Source organism: Vespula vulgaris, chromosome 8, assembly GCF_905475345.1.
Source record: "Vespula vulgaris chromosome 8, iyVesVulg1.1, whole genome shotgun sequence".
In the NCBI taxonomy this organism is placed as follows: domain Eukaryota; kingdom Metazoa; phylum Arthropoda; class Insecta; order Hymenoptera; family Vespidae; genus Vespula; species Vespula vulgaris.
In genome coordinates, this window is record NC_066593.1 from 4,168,619 (window position 1) to 4,189,918 (window position 21,300).

At 25.1% G+C, this 21,300-nt stretch overlaps 5 protein-coding genes and 1 long non-coding RNA gene across 16 annotated transcripts; 3 read left to right on the top strand and 3 right to left on the bottom strand.

Annotated features, from left to right (window-relative positions):
* Positions 1-327: 327 nt before the first annotated feature.
* On the top strand, positions 328-7,666 carry LOC127065780 (casein kinase II subunit alpha). 6 transcript variants are annotated; one of them, XR_007782190.1, is made up of 9 exons: positions 328-514; positions 1,880-2,111; positions 2,230-2,341; positions 2,433-2,645; positions 3,273-3,467; positions 3,738-4,089; positions 4,233-4,326; positions 5,203-5,434; positions 6,028-7,666. XR_007782190.1 is itself a non-coding variant. In XM_050998624.1 (8 exons), the coding sequence occupies exons 2-7, from the start codon at positions 2,017-2,019 to the stop codon at positions 4,316-4,318; spliced, it is 1,053 nt and encodes a 350-aa protein (XP_050854581.1). In that variant the 5' UTR covers positions 328-514; positions 1,880-2,016; the 3' UTR covers positions 4,319-4,326; positions 6,028-7,666. The 6 variants fall into 6 exon arrangements, 5 of the variants coding, with proteins under 5 accessions (XP_050854581.1, XP_050854579.1, XP_050854578.1 ...); XM_050998624.1 differs by lacking the exon at positions 5,203-5,434; XM_050998622.1 differs by having other exon boundaries at positions 5,190-6,031.
* A 779-nt stretch (positions 7,667-8,445) lies between these two features.
* LOC127065788 (AP-2 complex subunit sigma) lies at positions 8,446-9,814 on the bottom strand. The gene is made up of 4 exons (XM_050998644.1): positions 9,655-9,814; positions 9,115-9,264; positions 8,850-9,023; positions 8,446-8,663 (listed from the first exon to the last, which is right to left on the bottom strand). The coding sequence occupies exons 1-4, from the start codon at positions 9,655-9,657 to the stop codon at positions 8,562-8,564; spliced, it is 429 nt and encodes a 142-aa protein (XP_050854601.1). The 5' UTR covers positions 9,658-9,814; the 3' UTR covers positions 8,446-8,561.
* Positions 9,815-10,203: 389 nt separating this feature from the next.
* On the top strand, positions 10,204-12,150 carry LOC127065783 (transmembrane protein 64). The gene is made up of 4 exons (XM_050998635.1): positions 10,204-10,491; positions 10,965-11,551; positions 11,630-11,791; positions 11,905-12,150. The coding sequence occupies exons 2-4, from the start codon at positions 11,021-11,023 to the stop codon at positions 12,067-12,069; spliced, it is 858 nt and encodes a 285-aa protein (XP_050854592.1). The 5' UTR covers positions 10,204-10,491; positions 10,965-11,020; the 3' UTR covers positions 12,070-12,150.
* Positions 12,151-12,413: 263 nt separating this feature from the next.
* Positions 12,414-15,862, bottom strand: LOC127065789 (uncharacterized). 4 transcript variants are annotated; one of them, XR_007782193.1, is made up of 3 exons: positions 15,162-15,862; positions 14,414-15,091; positions 12,414-14,276 (listed from the first exon to the last, which is right to left on the bottom strand). It is a non-coding gene; the product is annotated as an uncharacterized LOC127065789 (long non-coding RNA). The 4 variants fall into 4 exon arrangements; XR_007782191.1 differs by having other exon boundaries at positions 14,414-14,829; positions 14,907-15,862; XR_007782194.1 differs by having other exon boundaries at positions 14,414-14,552; positions 14,660-15,862.
* A 437-nt stretch (positions 15,863-16,299) lies between these two features.
* LOC127065784 (translational activator of cytochrome c oxidase 1) lies at positions 16,300-17,910 on the bottom strand. Its single transcript, XM_050998636.1, has 4 exons — positions 17,621-17,910; positions 17,132-17,378; positions 16,870-17,029; positions 16,300-16,774 (listed from the first exon to the last, which is right to left on the bottom strand). Exons 1-4 carry the CDS (start codon positions 17,823-17,825, stop codon positions 16,562-16,564), a joined length of 825 nt encoding a protein of 274 aa, XP_050854593.1. The 5' UTR covers positions 17,826-17,910; the 3' UTR covers positions 16,300-16,561.
* Positions 17,911-17,971: 61 nt separating this feature from the next.
* Positions 17,972-21,134, top strand: LOC127065779 (exosome complex component RRP45). 3 transcript variants are annotated; one of them, XM_050998619.1, is made up of 9 exons: positions 17,972-18,188; positions 18,365-18,459; positions 18,563-18,785; positions 19,161-19,378; positions 19,714-19,941; positions 20,015-20,145; positions 20,343-20,428; positions 20,528-20,645; positions 20,729-21,128. In XM_050998619.1, the coding sequence occupies exons 1-9, from the start codon at positions 18,123-18,125 to the stop codon at positions 20,788-20,790; spliced, it is 1,227 nt and encodes a 408-aa protein (XP_050854576.1). In that variant the 5' UTR covers positions 17,972-18,122; the 3' UTR covers positions 20,791-21,128. The 3 variants fall into 3 exon arrangements, with proteins under 3 accessions (XP_050854576.1, XP_050854575.1, XP_050854577.1); XM_050998618.1 differs by having other exon boundaries at positions 17,974-18,188; positions 20,720-21,115; XM_050998620.1 differs by having other exon boundaries at positions 18,028-18,188; positions 18,563-18,621; positions 20,720-21,134.
* Positions 21,135-21,300: the final 166 nt, after the last annotated feature.

Below are 21,300 nucleotides of genomic sequence, written 5' to 3' on the forward strand. Positions count from 1 at the left end.
ACATTTCTATTATAACTATTTTAATTTTTTTGTACTTATTACTTGTAAAGATATAATATATTTATTATTGAAACTTCATTTGTTAAAAAATAGTATTACTTCTCCAATGTTATCAGTTTTGAAAAAAACGATATATATAGTTCAATAAATATAGAAATTGTATATATAATTGCAACAAAAAAATTTTTTTTATATAACACAATATTAATATTTTCAAAATTAATTATATCAAGCATAAGTATACGTATTAACAGTAATAATGTAAAGTTAATTCGTTGGTAACATTGAAAATAAAATTGGAATCGTTTTCTATCTATGCTTCTGAAGTTTGTGGTTGGGTGCCGGCTGCCATCTTGGACCTCGCTCGTTTGAGAAGCCGGCCGCCCGTAAAAATCTCGAGTTTGTCAAGCTCGCGCGGCCTCAGGAATCCCATACGCAACTTTCTTAGTATTGCAACAAATTTGGAATCCTATTGCAGTCAAAACAGTCAAAATTTGGACACGGAATGCTTTAGGTGAGCCCGAAATAAGCTAACATCGGTTGTCCTACCGCGATGGCGTGTGATTTTCTTCGTACATGTGTGTTCGTGTCTTATGCGTGTGCATGCCTCTACTCCATGCGCCGATAATAGAATATTTTTACATTTAAATTATAATCCAAGAAAAGTATCCATCAGTGCTTCTTTACTTACATATATAATCTTTCTTATTATTTACTTCAAATTATCTTAATAAATTGGAATTTTTTAATACAGAAACTGTAATAAGTATATCAACCAAATATAAGGCTTATATACCTTACAATCAATAAGTATCTACATGTATTCTACTTTGACTGCTAGATACTCTCTCTGTTGCATTTCTGTAAATCAAATTTAGTTTACTTCCTATAAATATACTTTCTTGTCCCAATAAGATACTCTGTTATACGTAATCATATATATTTTTAATCATGAACGTAAAGTTAAGTCCGCTATATTTAAAGTTATCCATAAAAATACTACAGTATGATTCTTATATTTATCTTATTCCATGTAAATATACATTGTATGTTGTTAATTACTTTCTATGATTATTACTTGATCGATATATTATTTCGTAACACATTTAATGTTTTATATTGACTTAAATATTACAACATATAGTAGATCATTTACAATTGTATACATATCATATATGTATTTAACATATGTGTATATAAATAACATAGATACTAATAGAGTATTTTGGCTATGTTTAATAAGTTTAATTATATATAACTTCAGCAATGATAACTTTATACTTAATACTTTAGATAAAGTATAAATTTATTTGTTATTTTTTAATACGGTAATATTTTTTTAATATTTATACAAGTTGATAACCAGACATTGTTTTGATTTAGATGCTTCAGAATATTTTGATATTACATTTTCAAGATTGCTTAAAAAAATATATTTTAAAATTTTTTTGTCAATAATAATAATTTATTTATATTCTCTTATATTTTGTTCTTTTAATATAAAGTAATAAGTATTTCCAATTAGTATATGTTATTATAAAAAGTAATATGTTTTATACATAAATATTTTGTTTATTATTAATGGTCAGAAACTTATAAAAATTATTTTATATTTATTTAAATATAAAATTTAAATGAAAGTCCTTATTTTTTATGGAAATTATAAGTGATATTTAAAATAAATGTAGAAAAAATACTATTTACTTTGTTTTCATATTCAGTTGGTAGCAACTTGCTATATGAATCTGTAGTATACATATTAAATTAGATCATACAAAGCTATAATTAACTATCTTGTAGAACATATTATTTCTTTATGATTTTATATAACATTTTTATTTTTATAATATATCTATTTAATTATTTATTCATTATTTAGGTTTACTTTTGTCAGCACGTGTTTGTGGGTGGCCAAGTGGAAAATTGAGATCAATTAGTAACGATAAGAATTTGGTAGTTGGCCAAGACAGTACGGCTGTCAGTACACCAAATAAAAACACACATATAGTTGAGAAAATGGCACTACCAAGCAGAGCAAGAGTTTATGCAGATGTGAATTCACACAAATCTAGGGATTATTGGGATTATGAATCGTATGTTGTTGATTGGGGGTAAGTTAATATAAACTATTTTATATTTATACTTTTGAGCCAATAATGATATGTAATCAGATGTAATAAATATAACTAAGAAAAAAAGTTAATTCGACATAATTCTTTCTTTTTACAGACAGCAAGATGATTATCAGTTAGTAAGAAAACTTGGCAGAGGAAAGTATAGTGAAGTATTTGAAGCCATAAATGTAACGACCACTGAAAAATGTGTTGTAAAGATCTTGAAGGTATCATGAATAATACACAATATTTTTTACAATAATGTCAATGTATTAATATTACATAATATTATTAATACTTTTCTTTTTACCATTATAGCCTGTAAAAAAGAAGAAAATAAAAAGGGAAATAAAAATCTTAGAAAATCTTAAAGGCGGGACCAACATAATTACACTCCAAGCAGTTGTTAAAGATCCAGTATCAAGGACACCAGCACTGATTTTTGAACATGTCAACAACACAGATTTCAAGCAATTATACCAGACTCTAACAGACTACGACATAAGATACTACCTCTACGAACTATTAAAAGTGCGTGTATAGTTAATTGCAATGGAACCAAATATCAATCCATGATGAATCTTCGAGATTATTGTTTTGATAGATGTAGGTGTATATGTAGGTTCAAGAAAGAGCTCGACAAATATTTATTTCATATCAATTTATTTACAATTTCCATTTTTAAAGATATGAATCTACAAGTATTAAATTTAAAGAAATATACTATTAGTATATATCATGGAAAAAAAATTGATAAATGTTTTAGTTTCAGTGCTCAGTTTTTAGTGCTTAAATTATGTAAAATATTTTAGTTGTTGATTAATTTAAGTAATATTATTACATTAAGTTATTTATTAAATGTTTCTTATTTTAGATGTAGATAAATACTCAAATTTATTGTTTGAAGTATAAACATTATGTGAATCTGAGTTAGAAAGTAAATTACTTATGAAATATTTTCAATATTTAAAACAGCTTTATTTTTTAGTTAGTTATTTTGTTGATATGTACAAATTGTTATTTTAATTATTTATTTGTAATATTTGAAATATTTCTTGTAATAGTTCAGTTAATCATAATGTAATAAGTATTTCTAAAATGTAAAAATACCATGTTTAACTATGTAATAATATTTCGGAATATTGTTATTCTACATAGGCATTGGACTACTGTCACAGCATGGGTATAATGCACAGAGATGTAAAGCCGCACAATGTTATGATAGACCATGAAAACCGAAAGTTGCGGTTAATTGATTGGGGCCTAGCAGAATTTTATCATCCTGGGCAAGAGTACAACGTCCGAGTAGCTTCACGCTATTTTAAAGGTCCAGAACTACTTGTAGATTATCAGGTGTGTTATACGTATATATATATTACTATAATTAATAATAACTTTATGATTTATTGTTTTACAACAGATAATAATTTTCTTTAGAGTTACTTTAAATATTATTCTACATATTTTTATATTATACTACATATTTTTATATTATACTACATATATTTATATATATATATATATATATTCGCTAATATAATTATTATTACAAAGTATTAATTTTGACTAAGTATGAATATATAAGGTAATATATATAAAAGGTGTGCAATATTTTTTTTCTAGATGTATGACTATTCCCTAGATATGTGGTCGTTGGGCTGTATGCTCGCGAGTATGATTTTTAGAAAAGAACCATTCTTTCATGGACATGACAATTACGACCAACTAGTTAGAATTGCAAAAGTTCTTGGAACCGAAGAACTATTGGAATATCTTGATAAATATCATATCGAATTAGATCCTCGTTTTAATGACATATTAGGAAGGCACTCGCGTAAGCGTTGGGAACGTTTCGTGCATTCAGAAAATCAACACTTAGTTTCGCCCGAAAGTCTTGATTTCCTTGACAAACTTTTGCGTTATGACCATTTTGAAAGACTCACAGCACGTGAGGCTATGGACCATCCTTACTTTTGTAAGTAAATTAGACAGGGAAAAAAAATATGAAAAATATAATACAATGTATGTTTTAATTTAATAATACTTCATTGCAAATTAATTCGTATATTTTCTGGAGATTATTAAAATGAAATATGTATATTATATTTTGATTTATAGATCCCATAGTAAAAGAACAGGGTCGATTAAATATGGTATCATCATCACCTACTCCCATGGCAGGCTCATTGCCTGTAGGTGAGTAGCAACCCAGGTAAATGTCAAATTAAAACTATTTTTATTTATATATTAAGAAATTAAAACCTTTTATATATCTTATTGATACCTTATATATATTTATATTTATAAATATATATATCTTATATAAATATATAAGCTTTATGTATATTTATTTTCTAATTTTTTTTTTATTATAAAATGTATGACATCTCTTTATTATTGTATTAATATGATTTTGTAATATTAATAGTAATATTTCTGAATGTTCCATAACTACTTCCAGGTGGAAAATTGTAGACACCATTCTATCTGTATTATACGATGAAAACAAAATGTGTATATGAATAGTAAAAGAAGTTATGGGAATACGAATATTAACAATTTAGAGGAATGTTGGAATATATAGGAACACAATATAGTTGTTACACTTTATCTTATTTTAAGAATATAATATTTAAAGTTAAAAATGCTTATTTTTTGAGAAATAATTGTAATTAAATGTAAATTTACTCTATTATATGTAGATTTAAGTACGACATTCCTAAAAATTTTGTTGTTATTAGTATTCCTGTATTAATAACACTTATAAGGAAAGATATATGCAATGTCAAAACTTTATCACAATTTTGCATGTACTGATATCTTGTATTAATTACTTTGTTATATATAAGATCTCATTTTAATTCATCTGTATATATAAATATGTGAATTATATTTATATATGCATATATATATATGTATATATGTATGTGTATGTATATATATATATATATATAAAGTATGTATGTATGTATGTAGTTAATTTCTCGTTTTCGTTAATACCTATAAAAATCCTGTTATCTCTTACATTCGTAAAATAATTTATGGATCTCTATTCGAATCAATTTTTTTAATTAGAAGGTCGTTACAGATGACCGTAGCATGACTGTGAACAGCTTACCAGTTCATGGAACAAACGGATTGGGAAGTATGGACGGAGTTACAAGTGGGGTTCTGATGCCCTTGGAAGAACTGCGTCCACTTTTATAAGTTCAGTATATCTGAACTATACATTAACTCCCAGTCTACATCCTAATACAACACAGCAACAGCAGATATATTGTATCGTCAACTACATACTCCTCTGCACCACAATCATTCTGGTTTGTAACAACGGCTTCATCGATCCCGTCATTAAGACTGAGATATCTCACATTGCCCATTACTCTTTGAAAGATCTGTAAAAAAAAAAGAAAAAAAAAAGAAAAGAAAAAAGAGAAACAACAACATTTAAAAATTATTCGATATTCACAATGTACGTAGAAGTTCGCGAAGTAAAAAGGTTTACAGTACGAAATCTAATATGATTAAGATACATGTCCAGTACAGATTGGCCCGGGCTGTATGTGATATCAAATACAAAACATGTATTATTTTTTTCATTCTGTAATTGCCCCCTATTGTATTATATTTTTTAACGTTGCTGTTATTATCGCATTTGTGTCAAGTCTATGACGCATGAAGATGCGCCTAGATATAATTTTATTTAAAAGGGGTGGTCACATTATGCTGACACAAGACGTCTTATAGCAGCAGAAATATGAGACGAAAACCACATACATACATTCATACACAGTTCACACGCTCACACTTATACGCGTACCTTAGGCCATTCGGTTTAGTACTTTTAACGATGATAAAAATGTTCGTTTATATCTGATACCACAATGATAGTTGAATAAAATGTTTGTTATAGCCAAGTACTCTTTGTGCTCTGTGAATACCTGTGCATCCAGCAGTAGATGCTACCGACGCTGGTCGGCCATCATTATTCTACAAGAATTAGGAAACCATCAATTTGGAAGTGCGATGTAAGATAAATTCGATACAGAGATCTCAACAATAACGATTATGTACGTTTCGTCGTGGTCTTTCTCTTTTCATATTTAACAAAAAATGATTTTTTTTTGGATATTACTAAAGTCAAAAATAGATTTTTCAAACAAGATTCAAATCATGAATATGCATGCTGTTTAGTTAAAGCAAATACACAGGTACCTTAAAAAACTTGGCATGAGATAGCGCCTGACCGAACTTCAAAATACTATCAATATACGTATTAGATCACATCCCCAACGTGGTATTATATATGTATGTGTATACTTGTACATTTGGCGCGCTGGTTCGTCTTTTAAAAATAATTTTAGGTTATTGTTTTTTGATTATCTAGCCAACCGTCATGTAAACCGATCACGTGATTATCCTATGAATATATTAAAGAAAAGCACACATTCTATAACTCGTCAAGAAATCATCAAGAGGGGCATGCTTGTAAACAATGTACAGTAATGAAACACACTCCACTTGCATGCTATGATTTTCGTACTATTTTTGACAGAATTTATCAGTTCCTATACATAATAACAATTGTTCATAGAAAAAGGTCAATTGAACGTTATTTGTACATTTCCATGTAAACAACGTTCACTGGTATCAAGCGGAGTGTGAAATTTAAAAATCGAAAAGAAAAGGAGAAACGAGATGTTCTCAACGTGTTATGTACGGAATAACATTCATTTTTTTATTCTTGTCACTGCGCCGTTTAAGCCTTATCTTCGTGTATTTTAAGATACTATACATGTTTCTATGTGCGTGTATACTGTGTGTGTGTGTTCTGTAAGGTGCGCGCGCACGCAGCAAAATGTAGATGACGAATGCATAAACATAGAAGAATACAAATTCAAAGTGAGAGAAGGTGAAAAGGTGAAAAACAGAATAAATAATCCGTATATGCAATGAAAGTAACTGCTAATAACGGATATATATATATATATACACACACACATATATATATATATACATATATATATATACACACACACATATATATATATACATATATATATATACACATATATATATATATTTCTTCTAGGACTATTTTATTGCCATTTAACAAAATTATCATTAATCGCACATGGCGAAAGGCATTTAATTTTAGTCCTTTATAAATGGCAAAACGGCGCTATTGTATTATTTCGCCCAAAATTGATATCTCTCTCCCTGTTCATATACGTTAAGTTTATCATAATCTAGTTTAGTTTTATAGAAGAATATATTAAATAATTACTATTTAAATAAGCAAATTAACTTGAGATATAATAATAAACAAATTGTCAACACAAAATGACAAATAATATATTGCGCTAGCTTCTCTTTTGCATTATATTATATAATACATGCTAATTTTTGGGATATTAGAGTATCCGGAAAAAAGTTACTCTATCATTTACTATTACGTAGCAATCAGTTTTTTCTTTATTGTTCATCCTTGTGTTTTCTTCTAAAAAATTATTTCAAATAACAAGTAAAATAAATGAGTATTTCATCTACCATTTCAATGGAATCCTATATTAATAAATATCTTAATCAATTTTTTTGTATCAAATTCTACGAAAAAATAAAATATATGGTGAATATTTTTCTTTTTGGTCATGTGTAGAAGCTACCTAATGGTTGCTGTAATGAAGGATATTTTAATATGGTTGAGATATGACAATAAAATTTGCCAAAGTGCACAGAACCGACGTCTCTCTTATTTAATAAAATACGAGAAACAAAACTTTTTGCATCTTATATCATATGTTTCAAACAATATTTTTTACATCGGGTACACATTAACATTGACTAACGTACGATTATAGATTATTCTTCGTATATGCACAAAGAAAGTGTATATACATAACACGGTAATATTACATAACACATTTCTGCTTGAAAAAAATGTAATGACACTGAGATATAGGTGTTCTGTAGAATTAAATAAAAAAAAAGGAAAAAAAAAAAGAAAAAAATACAATTTCATTTGTATTTAAATAACAAACATGTTCATCTTGTGTTTTTTAATATAATCTCAATAATAAACCATCATTTTATCTTTCAATCAGAATTAATCTGATTTTAATAATTATATCATTAAATATCTGTTTATTGCAAGAAATGCCTTATTCTTAAAATTAATAGAATAAATATTTTTTAATTATATATATTATTTCACAAATAACACAAAAAGTAGGAACGTGTATTATCATACTCAAATGGTAAAGTAACATTTATAATTGTTACTGTGATGTATATGACATTTATTTGTAAGATTATGAATAATATAGCTATATTCCTGCATTCTTTTTAATAATTTAAACGCATTGTAAATTACATAATTACCAACTTTCTTTATAAATAAACAATCTTCAAAGTACCTCTGAATGCATTATAAAGGAATAAGTTGTCTTATTCTAAGGAATTCAACATCAATAATTGTTTCAACACTTTAGTTTGGCTGGTCTCTCTAATTTCACCAGCTAGAAACATCTCATCTACCACTGTATACACCTACAAATATAACACATCATTAATAAAATTTAAGATAGGAAATTATACAAATTTACTTTTATCAAATGTTAAAAGGAATTACAAAGTATTAAATTCTATGTCCTATGCTTATTCTAATGAAAAAAGGGAATAAACTAATAAAACTTTTCCTTTATCATAAAAAGTTTGTTAAGTGGTAAATATTACCTTATAAAAATTAAAGACTAAATCCAATTCACATACATTGTGAAAATATTCATTTAAAACCTCCACGAAATTATGAATTGCTTCCAAGTAACAAAGATTATTATCATTTACATCTACACAAATGCAAAAATATAAACCTGCATATCGTCTGTAGACAATCTTAAAATTGCGGAACTAAAACATATTTTAAATATATTAATTAATATACATCATAAATATTATTATATAGCAAGAAACATTACAAATATATAATTTCTTAACTTACTTCTACAAAATTAGTATGTTTGGCATCTCTAACAGTAACTACTGCATGAACTTCTTCAATCAATTTTTGTTTTTCATCGTCATCAAAATTCATGTACCATTTAGCAAGCCTAGTTTTACCAGCTCTATTTTGAATTAAAATAAAACGAATCTGAAATAGATTATTTAATAGTTTTAATATAATATATTGCTATTTGGAATATTCAAGCTTATTATAAATAATATTGATAATTTACAATATAATTAACCCACTTCCATTATCCTTAATGCAATTGAAGTAATGGTATAATTTAAAAAATTTTTTTATTTTATCTTCTTTTCTTTCCACTTTTCGATTTCAATTATTATAATTAAGTAATAGTAGTAAAAATAATTTTTTTTTATATCAGTCTAATGGAAAATCAAAAGTAATATTTGTAAAAATAAATAAAATTATATTAAAAAATATATATATATATGGACAAAAAATGTCACGTCCTAAGGTTATGGTATGACAAAAAATAATTTAATGAATGTAATATTTATCCACATAAATACTTGCCATGATTATAGTATGTAACTACTTCAAAATATTTAATTTTAATAACTAGATATATAAATATATTCTTATTCAGTTGAAATGTTTAATCACTACTACTGACATTTGTCGAACATCCACCCTCTGCGGCCATTTTGTTTCACGACCATGAAGAATATCGAGATATATCGAAAATTTAAATTACGAAACATAATATGTAAGAATAATCTGCTAAGTAATCCATTGTAATTATTTTCGACATTTATTCATTTTCATGACTAATATAAACTATTGTAATTTACAATCTATAGTTGAATCAACTTCTTGAAAATATTAATACTAAAGGGTTTCTCTCTCTTTTTCTTTCTCATCGATATTTTATTGCGATTAGTTAAAAGAAAAATTATCTCGTTTTATTATTGGTTATTTACTTAAATGATCTTAGAAAAATACTATTTTTATTGTATACTAATATTCAATAAAAAGATAAAAAATATCTAGAAATTTGTATTAGTAGTACTTATTTTTAATGATGATACGTATGTATTTAGACATGCTGTTCTTCTTTTGAATGTTTTCTCTACATAGATGGCAGATTTGTGTGGGAAACTTTGGATTCGAGGCGTAGTCATTCTGGTTGCTTTTATCCTCTTCTTTGATCATATTATGATTATCATATAACGTCATGTTAGAATACATTAGGTTAGCTTAGTTTAGAGCTATACTTTCTAAGTCATCGCTGTCTTCGATATTATTATTACTTTACGTGAGTATTACGTGAGCATTTATTATGAATAAAAATATGTGAAACAAAAAGAAATATGATGAATTTTAGTGCATATATATCTTCTATATTAGAGAGTAAGTACATTTTTATTATTCATATTTTATTATATATTTATTAACATCTTTGCATACTACATGTTTAATATTTTGATTAATATTCATTAATATTGATTTTATATCATTTTGTATATATATTTATATAATAAACAATGAATACATATTTGCTCAAGAGACAATAAAGATAGAGTGTAATACATTCCAAGTTTTTAACCCAAACTTTTTTTAATTAAAAACATCCATGTCATTTTATAAAATTCTTTTGTATGGACAAAAAAATTATTTTTGTATCTCCTAAAAGATTCATATTTTGTAATATTAATATTTCATATTTATAAAGTTTCAAGTGTAATATTAATTATACTTTATAATAATTTTAATTTGTATAAGTTTTTATATTATATTTTTTAAGAAGCAATAAATGTTACTTAATATATATTTTACTATGTTATATTATATTATATTTATAAACAATTATAATTTTATCTTAGATTATGGTGAAGAAGGAAGATTTTAATTATGGATATATATAGCAAATACATTGAGCATGGATATAATAGATATAGAACATGTTGAGACCTGTGTGCATTCCTCTAAACATCCAACGTCTATACACTGCAACTGCATCAGTTCAAATTCTGTGTGCTATGTAGCAATTACCATTGCAACTTTAGCTCTTCTAGGAGCTATAGTTTTCATATGTAAAGATTACATTAAAGTGCTGCTCTTCTGGATAGAACATCAGAATACTTGGATTATTACAGTTATATTCGTTGCACTATTCACAGTGGTTTCTTTTCCCATTGTAATTGGATATTTATTCCTCATTGTTGCCAGTGGTTATCTTTTTGGTATCGTGCGAGGCATAATGATGGTTGTTCTTTCTGCAAATTTGGGTATTGCTATAGCACACATTACTTTGGGTGCTTTCTCTTCTAGACTGCCAATTGGAGCATTATTACAAAGTGATACTGCAAGAGCAATACTTAGAGTAATTTCAGGTCCACAAGCTTTTAAAGTTGTACTATTTGCAAGATTAACACCAATACCTTTTGGCCTACAAAATACAATCTTTGCTGTATGTATTATAATAATCTACATATCTTTCTAATATGTTGTATATATAATATTTAAATATATTTATTACATGATACAGGTTAGCAACATAACTGGTATTCGCTACCATGTAGCTAGTGCATTGGGTTTATTACCAGCTCAACTTATTAATGTTTATTTAGGTAGCAGTTTAAGATCAATGCAAGATGTACTAGAAGATAGATCAACAGCAGCAACTGGTTATATTGTTTTTTGTTTCCAGGTAACCCATCTTTTAGAATTAATTTATTAATTAAATCAATAGATTATACAGTCATAAAAATATAAGAGGATTACTGAATATAATAGAAAGAATAATTTCTCCTTTTGATACAGATATTAGTAGGTGTATCTCTTATGGTATATGTTGTACAAAAAGCACGCAGAGAACTACAGTTGGCCTTATTGGAAGCTGATCTTGCATCAATGACTGATACACCCCACTATTTGTTAGATATTATGCCAGATTCTAAAATGACTTTAACAAATTTCATTGCTTGATAGTTCCATTATAACTAATCCCAACTAACTATATGATAAGTATATTTTAAGTAATAAAAGAGAATACGTTAATTCTTTGCACTCTGTAGTCTTTTGTTCTTACTAAGAATAAGTGCACTATAGAATACTTATATTAATGTATAGAGTATAAGGAATTAATACCTTTTCTATGAGAATAGTAGAACCATCTATATATGTGTTAACTTTTTTTTCTACTATTCTCTTATCTATTATGTTCTGAAAGCATTTGCAAGGATTTATATATATATATATATATATATATATATATATATACATATATATACATATATATACATATATATATACATATAAGCTTCCAAAAATGTATAAATTAGTTCTACCATCTGATTTAACATTGTTATTATTTATTTTTCTATTTAACTTTGGAATAATATTACATGATAATATACCATAATTTTTTTTCTTTTAACTAAGACTTTAAACTCCATTTTTTGGAATACTCCAACAATACATTATTGTTATTATATCATCTTAGTTTGATCAGTTAGTATTACTTAAAAGAAGTTATTACAGTCTAAACAAGCGATTCCTTATGAAAGAAATATATATTTTGTATATCATATGTTTATAATCTTTTTTTTAAGTATTGATTATATATTTCATATATGTAAGATGATATTAGCATTCTTAATAGTTCTTTAAAGTTTATTGCAATAATAATCCTTATGAAAACATTATCAAATAATCCAAAGAATATTACATGCAATAGCTTTCAAATATTTTTGAGGATACATAAGCTGAAAGGATTATTCATATTTTTAGAATAATAATAAAACTTTTACCATTAGTAACATTAACATTACAATGGAAATGATTCTAAAAGTATAGCATTTTTTTATGATATAGATTTTAATTTATTATCACAGAAACCATGATTTATTGTACAATATATTTGAAGCGATTCTCGTGCCAAATTGTATATTATTTTGCAATATTTCGAAATATTTATGCAGTAATTGTTATATAATTCAGTTAATATTTATTAATGCATTTGTAATATTATTTAATATATTTTATTACAACCTCTTTATGTACATGAGTAATTTCACATGGAACTTAATGTAACATAAAAAGTCATATACAATTAATCGATACATAATTTATAAATAAACGATGTAAAAATTTTGTATTTAAGTCATATAAAGTTTCAAGTTGAAAATATCAATTTGTTTTCATTTATAACTGTATATGTGTATATATTAAGTATTACAATATTATATATCTGTATCTTGTTGTATTATAAATGCATATCCTATACAACAATTAACTTGCTATTTGTAAAAATTTGGAAAAAGAAAGAAATTAGTACTTATTAACCACTAATATTTATATTTTATTGATCAACTAATGTTATTCAAAATAAATTATGAAACAAATTTGACAAAATTAAGATTGTTAATACTTTTCTAGGTTATAATGGTTTACACCAAAAGTGAATCCAGACGTAATTCTTGACCAATTTTGATGAACGAGATCTCATTTTAAAATCGGAAATTTAATTCAATTTAATAAACAAGGAGATAATTTTTTCGAATTCTTAACAAAAGTAAAAAGAAATTATACGCTAGATTATACTTCTACAAAGATAGATGAATGGAAGAATGTTTGTGAATTGTATGAACTTTTTATATTTCTTGTTTCTTATTACCTATTTGTACAAATAGATATTAGATATTAGATATTAATAAATCTTGCTTGCGATAAAATATAACATAAATTATAGTAAAACTGCTAAAAAAAAAATATTGAATCTATAAAATGATCAAATATAATCGTACGGAAAGAGAGTATGCTGATCTTTAGTCGTCAAAGTAGGAAAAAAAACTAATGTGGTAACTCGATAGGTTAATCCAATGATATTTTTGTTGACATTAACGAGCGACAAAGACTGAAAGAAATTTATTATATATACAACGCGTCTTAAGAACTATATGGCCTTTAATAAAATATACTATTACCTAAATATTACGTTATCGCATTTCGTGTATATTGTACCTTGTTTATATAATTATAAAAACGTCGGATCTATAAGATGACTAAATGAAGTTGTATGGAAAGAGAGTATTTCGATCTCTAATCCTTGAAGTACGAAAAAAAACTAATGTGAAAATTCTCAACGATTAATCTAATGTTCCTTCTTGTCGAAATTAGTCAAGCGATGAAGGCTGAAAGAAAGTTATATTATGTATAACGCCTCTTAAGAGCTATACGATATTAGACGTAATATACTATTGTTTAAATATTATTTTCTTATGCTCCGAGCATATCGTATATTATTTAAATAATTATAAAATTATCGTACCTATAAGATGATTAAATGTAGTTGTACGGAAAGAAAGTATTTCGATCTTTACTCCTCGGAGTACGAAAGAAAACTAACGTGATAACTCGCGAGGTTAATCTAATGTTTCTTTTTGTTTACAGTAGACGAACGACAAAGGCTGAAAGAAATTTATTATATATACAACGGGTCTTAAGAGCTATATGGTCTTTACCGAAATATACTATTACCTAAATATTACGTTATCGTATTTCGTGTATATTGTACCTTGTTTATATAATTATAAAATCGTCGGATTTATAAGATGACTAAATGAAGTTGTATGAAAAGAGAGTATTTCGATCTGTAATTCTTGAAGTACGAAAAAAAACTAACGTGAAAATTCGCAAAGGTTAATCTAATATTCCTTCTTGTCGAAATTAGTTGAGCGATGAAGGCTGAAAGAAAGTTATATTACGTATAACGTCTCTTAAGAACTATGCGGTATTATTGTTTAAATATTATCCTCTCATACTCCGAGTATTTCGTATATTGTTTAAATAATTATAAAATTATCGAATCTATAAGGTGATTGAATGTAGTTGTACGGAAAGAAAGTATTTCGATCTTTACTCCTCGGAGTACGAAAGAAAACTAACGTGATAACTCGCGAGGTTAATCTAATGTTTCTTTTTGTTTACAGTAGACGAACGACAAAGGCTGAAAGAAATTTATTATATATACAACGGGTCTTAAGAGCTATATGGTCTTTACCGAAATATACTATTACCTAAATATTACGTTATCGTATTTCGTGTATATTGTACCTTGTTTATATAATTATAAAATCGTCGGATCTATAAGATGACTAAATGAAGTTGTATAGAAAGAGAGTATTTCGATTTGTAATCCTTGAACTACGAAAGAAAACTAACGTAATAATTAACTCGGTCAATCTAATGTTCTTTGTTGTTTACACAAACGAGCAACGAAAAAATCGTCGGATCTATAAGATGACTAAATGAAGTTGTATAGAAAGAGAGTATTTCGATTTGTAATCCTTGAACTACGAAAGAAAACTAACGTAATAATTAACTCGGTCAATCTAATGTTCTTTGTTGTTTACATTAAACGAGCAACGAAAAAAATTATTATTTAAATAATTATACAATTTTCGAAAATATTACTTTTTAAGTTTACACGCTTAGAAAGATAGAGCTTCGATGCTTACTCGTCGGAGTGTGAAAGAAAACTAAGGCGCGAATCATCGAAGTCACTCAATAGTTCGAATTTGTTGACATTACGCTTAGCTAACAATCACAAAATGTAGAAGTATTAAAATGTTAAAATAAAATTATTTTATATTTAATGCACCTTCCAAACTATGTATGTAATTTTTAAGCGAATGTATAATTGTTTAAATATTAGTTTATTGTATTGTATGTACATCATGTATTGTTTAAATGAATATATAAAAATCGAAAGTATGGATTATTATTTAAGCTTACCCATATGGAAAGAAACAATTTCGATGTTTACTCCTTGAAATGTGAAAGAAAACTAATTCAATGACTGCCGAAGTCAGTAAAAAATTTCTGCAATCGGTAGTAGTAGATATCTATTTTACTGACAGTATGTTTACATGAGATTTTTTATGATTATTATTTTTCTTGGTTATTGTACTGTAGAGAACTCTTTTATCGACGGAGGGTAATATAAATTGCTCTTTCATTATCAATTATATACAATTGATTCGCCATATATATCGTTATTATAAAAAAAGGAATTGATTGAATATATTTATTTTTATTATATATTTGTTAATTTTATCACTCATAGTGTTTTGATCTTAAATATTATATCATATACATATATACAATCGTCTATGAAAGTATCAAATTAATTTTTTTTTTTACTTTAAATTATCATAAGGTGGGGAGGTCAATATCTATTTTATAAGTATCAATAATTTTGTAACATATACATATATATGAATAAATTATATGATATTAGAAACCTCATATACAAAGTATGATTCTATTTACATACATAGAATATATTTTTAAACCATAATTATATTATTTTTTAAAAATATACTTATAGAAAATAGTTTTTTTTATATGTTGTACTATTTTCTAATATGCGTTGTTTATATTTTTAATTTTTAGATACTATAATTGATATCTAATTTCATAAATTATCATGATCTATATTATCATATATCTCTTCTATTTCATCTATTTTTAAAAGTTTCTCTTGAGCTAATTTGACTATTTTTAGATCATCATCACTTAATTTTATAACACATAGTGGAGTTAATTCTTCTCTTATATCAATAATATGATAATCAAGACTTTTCAATTTGGTTGTTATTTTTGATAAAAGTTGTGGCTCACATATGAACTGTAACAGAAAAGAAGTAAAATATTTTAAAAGAAAATAGTAAAATTAAAATAAACATAGTAATAATTATAAAGGAGAAAGATAAATCAGACAACCTTATAATATTTTTTGTCATCATCTTCCATATCCTCAATATCTGAAGCTCCAACATTTATTGCATCCTCTGTTGCCTTCTCCAATGTAGATTTTTTGTTGGTTATTATAATACCATTATATTCAAAAGAATTGTTTATTGCACCTACTGAAACCTTAGCACTATTTAAAAGATATAAAAATACTTATTAATATTTCTACTGTAGTGATTATATAAAATAAATATAAAAGCTGGATATTTTGATTTTAATTCAGCTCTCTTACTTGATCTTTTTTAGTATTGTATTAAGACGTGATTTTGTATCTACAATATTATCTGATACAATTTTTAAAATCATGATACAATTTTTTGGCCCATTGATTTCTATTAAAGCAGACTGAGTTTTTTCTTTTGAATTAGCAATTTTTTCAAGCACACTATTTATCGATGCTGAGGGCATGTTTGATTTTTTGCAATATTCTATAACACGTGCTAATTTTGCATTTGTCGATGGTTTTGTACTACCACCCACTATAAGTTACATTATTAAATTAATAAAATATATGTATATATATACATCTTAATTAATGAGATATATTTTATATTTAATTCTGTAATATATAATTATTTAACATATATCTAAGATTAAAAAATTCTTTTCAAATAATATTATTTACTAGAAATCTCTACATTTTTAAAGGTTATGTTATATTTTTTTAAACATGCAATTATATATCATTCTAAAAAAAATAATAAAAATATATAATAAATACCCAAAACAGCATCTCGTATCATTTTTCTTAATCGTAAAAATAATGTAGCTCTTGCGTTATCATTTTCTGTTTTTGTATGTTTTATATTCTGCCATTTACTATGACCCGCAAATCTTTTATTTATTTCGAAAGATTTACAAATATTTCGATTAAATACATAAGTACGAAATATCTGATTCATTTTATTTAATATTATAATGTTCATAAAGTTTTTGATTATTTATTATTAAAATAACATTTCGTCGATATTTACGCTCCCTATGATAAAACTCAACTGTACTGGGAAAAAAATCAAAACATTAAATATTAGGATTTTGAATTTTACCGCGTAAATTAAAGATGCATTTCACTGCCACTATACTATTTTCTTGTTCTAAACAAGAATCATAAGTGACAACTTGTGCACAAGCACGTGTACTTCATTTATGTGAAAATAATATTATATTTCTCGTAGAAATCATATAATAAAGAACGAAAGAAAAATTCCGTAATAAATACTGCAATGAAGAAAACTATTTTGACAAATTGTGAGAAAAATTTTATTAATGCGTCCATAAAAGAAAAAACGGTATACTTTTTTGACTAAATCTAGTATATCTTCCTAATCATAATTAATCTTTCATAACTAAATATTAATTTTAATAAAATACATAATAATTTAATAATTCCATAACAAATATTATATTGTGTTAAAATTTTTTGCATTTACATTCTTTAGATTTATATTTATTTCAATTATTTTAGCGATTAGATGGAAGAGATCTTTTTGAAGCAAGATCCGTTAACATTTATTTCGGTTCTGATTGGGGTACTTGTATCGTATCCCTTGGAAAAACAAGGTAAACTTATGATAACGCACATATTAATTCTATATTTTACTTATTCCATTAAACAAATCTATAACAATTAAGTCCATATATATTATTTGTTTTTATATAACAGAGCAGTTGCACAAGTATCATGTGATATCCAACAACCTAAACCATCTCGACCAAATGAAGGTATGATTTATATTAATGTCGAGTTGAATCCATTAGCAGCACATCATTTTGAAAATAATCGACAATGTGAAGCTACTACTTTAATAAACAGACAATTAGAAAAATGTATAAAAGAATCCAAATGCATAGATTTGGAATCTTTATGTATCGTGGCTGACAAAAAGGTTATTATGTTTTTCTTACATTTTCAGATATAAATAATTTTTTATGATAATAAATCAAAAATTTTAAAACATCCTTCTAGATTGTATACTAATAACTAATATTATTATCTTTTTTATTCTGAATTATATCTATAATAGTTTGCAATATTTTTTTTATAAAAATAGGAATTTAAAAAAAGAAAGTTTGTAAACCATTAATTTAAGGATTTCAAATTTTATTTGATTTAATGATATTTTAATTAAGAAGTAATACATAGTTTTTAAATGGACATTTAAATTAATTTATCTATTTATCTAGAAAAAAAAAAGAGAGAAAAAAATATGGCAAAATGATATTGACACAAATATTTAATTAATTTATATTTACACATATAGGTATGGAATTTAAGACTTGATATCAACATTTTAAATCACGATGGAAATTTGATTGATTGTGCATCTATTGCTGCCCTTGCAGCACTTTTGCATTTTCATAGACCAGATGTAACATCAACTGGAAATAATATTATTGTTCATCCATTTAATGAAAAGGATGCTTTACCACTGAGATTGTTTTTCTTACCTGTTTGTGTTTCATTTATAACATTTGAAAGGTTAGTTATAATATTATATATTATGTATTTCCAACAACTTAAATATGTATGCTTAGTAGTAATGTAATTTGTGTTCCTATTATTATTATGAAATATGTGTGTGTGTTCTTAAATAATTGCATTATTTTTTTATACAGATTTGATGAAATTAAACTTATAATATTTATTTTTTCTTTATATATTTCTTTTTTATGGAATTTATGTATCTTTTTTATATTAAAAATTTTAATATACAAAGTGTTTATTTAAAATATTATGATTTTTAAAATACCATACACAAAGAAATATATAGCTTTTATAAATAATATTCTATTTCTTTCTTTTTTTTTTTTTAGTGGAATTACTGTCATGGATCCTACTTATATAGAAGAAAAAGTTGCTGTAGCTCAATTAACTCTTGGTGTAAATTCATATAAAGAACTATGTAGTTTACATTTCGATTACTTAACAAAAACATTAACTGTTGAAGATGTTATATCTGTAGCTTCTAATCATGCTGCAAAATATGCAATTAATTTAATAAAACAAATTAAAGAAGCAGTTGTAAAAGATATAAGTTTAAGGTATCACTTATCTATTGAGTAAAATAATATGATAATTTTTTATTATATATCAATAAAATTTTATATTTTGTAGATTTAGTAAAGATAATACTTACAGTTGTCATATCAAAGAGTGTATAATTTCAAACAAAGTAACTACTATGTATAATGATAATATCAGTATTAAATTACATAACTGGAATTTCACACAGCAACATAAAAATGGTAAGAAAATCTATAAATAAACTAAAATAAATAATTCTCTAACCACTAATTTTTATATATTAAATTTTATTTTTACTACATCAATACAAATATAACTTATATTGAAAACTTGTATGTGTAAATATAGAAAAAAAGAGAGAGGAAAAAAGATACATATTATATATACACATTAATAAAATCGTATTAAATTCTTTCAGAGACCTATGAAAATGATGATAACAATGAAGAAACTAATCATATTGTGAAATTAGCTGAAGGTTTTGCTGAATTGATTACAAATGAGGTATTATTAGTTAAAAACTAAAAAATATCAATTCATAATATTTATAACAAAACACAAAAGTAATATTTATAATAATATTTCAATAATTATTATATATAGACAAAGACAATAGGAGATGGTGGTCATAATTCATGGTGTCCATCATCAGATGAAGATATGAGTGATGTTGAAATTATATCTGTAAATGAATCTTCAAACACTACAATTAATAAAGCAGGTAAGTCAGAATTTTGTTCTTCTAGTCTAACTAAATTATTCATTTTATGAGCTAAAAATAATGTTTCTTGTTAGATATTTTAGAATTAGATGGTGATAGTGAAGAGGAAATTATTGAAATAGTTGATAAAAAAGATATAATATAATACACATAGTAAAAACATGAATTTTATATAAAAAATATATCTTACAATTACTCAAGATTATAAAATTTAATCTTATTATATATAATGATATTAATAATTGTAGATTATAGTAAGAAATAATGAATTGTATGTTACTCGAAATTTAAATATAAAATACAAAAAATATGGAAAATCAAAAGGTATATTCACATTAATAGAGATTTGATATTATATAAATCTTTTTTATTTGAAAATGAAAGAAAATAAAAAACTTCACAAAAAATTGTAAATATAATTTCTTAATTTTAGATTAAGATACTTAATTTAAACATTTGTAAAATTTAGAGAAGACGAAACTACATATTATTATATAATTTTATACGAAATTTTTTAATACTAATACTGTAAGGTACTGTATATTACTTTGGTGCATGTCTTAATCACTTTTAATTGCTTAATATATTATAAAGAGTGTAATGAATTTAAAAAAATAAATATTTTTCGATCTCCATGAAATGAAAGCATGTTAAT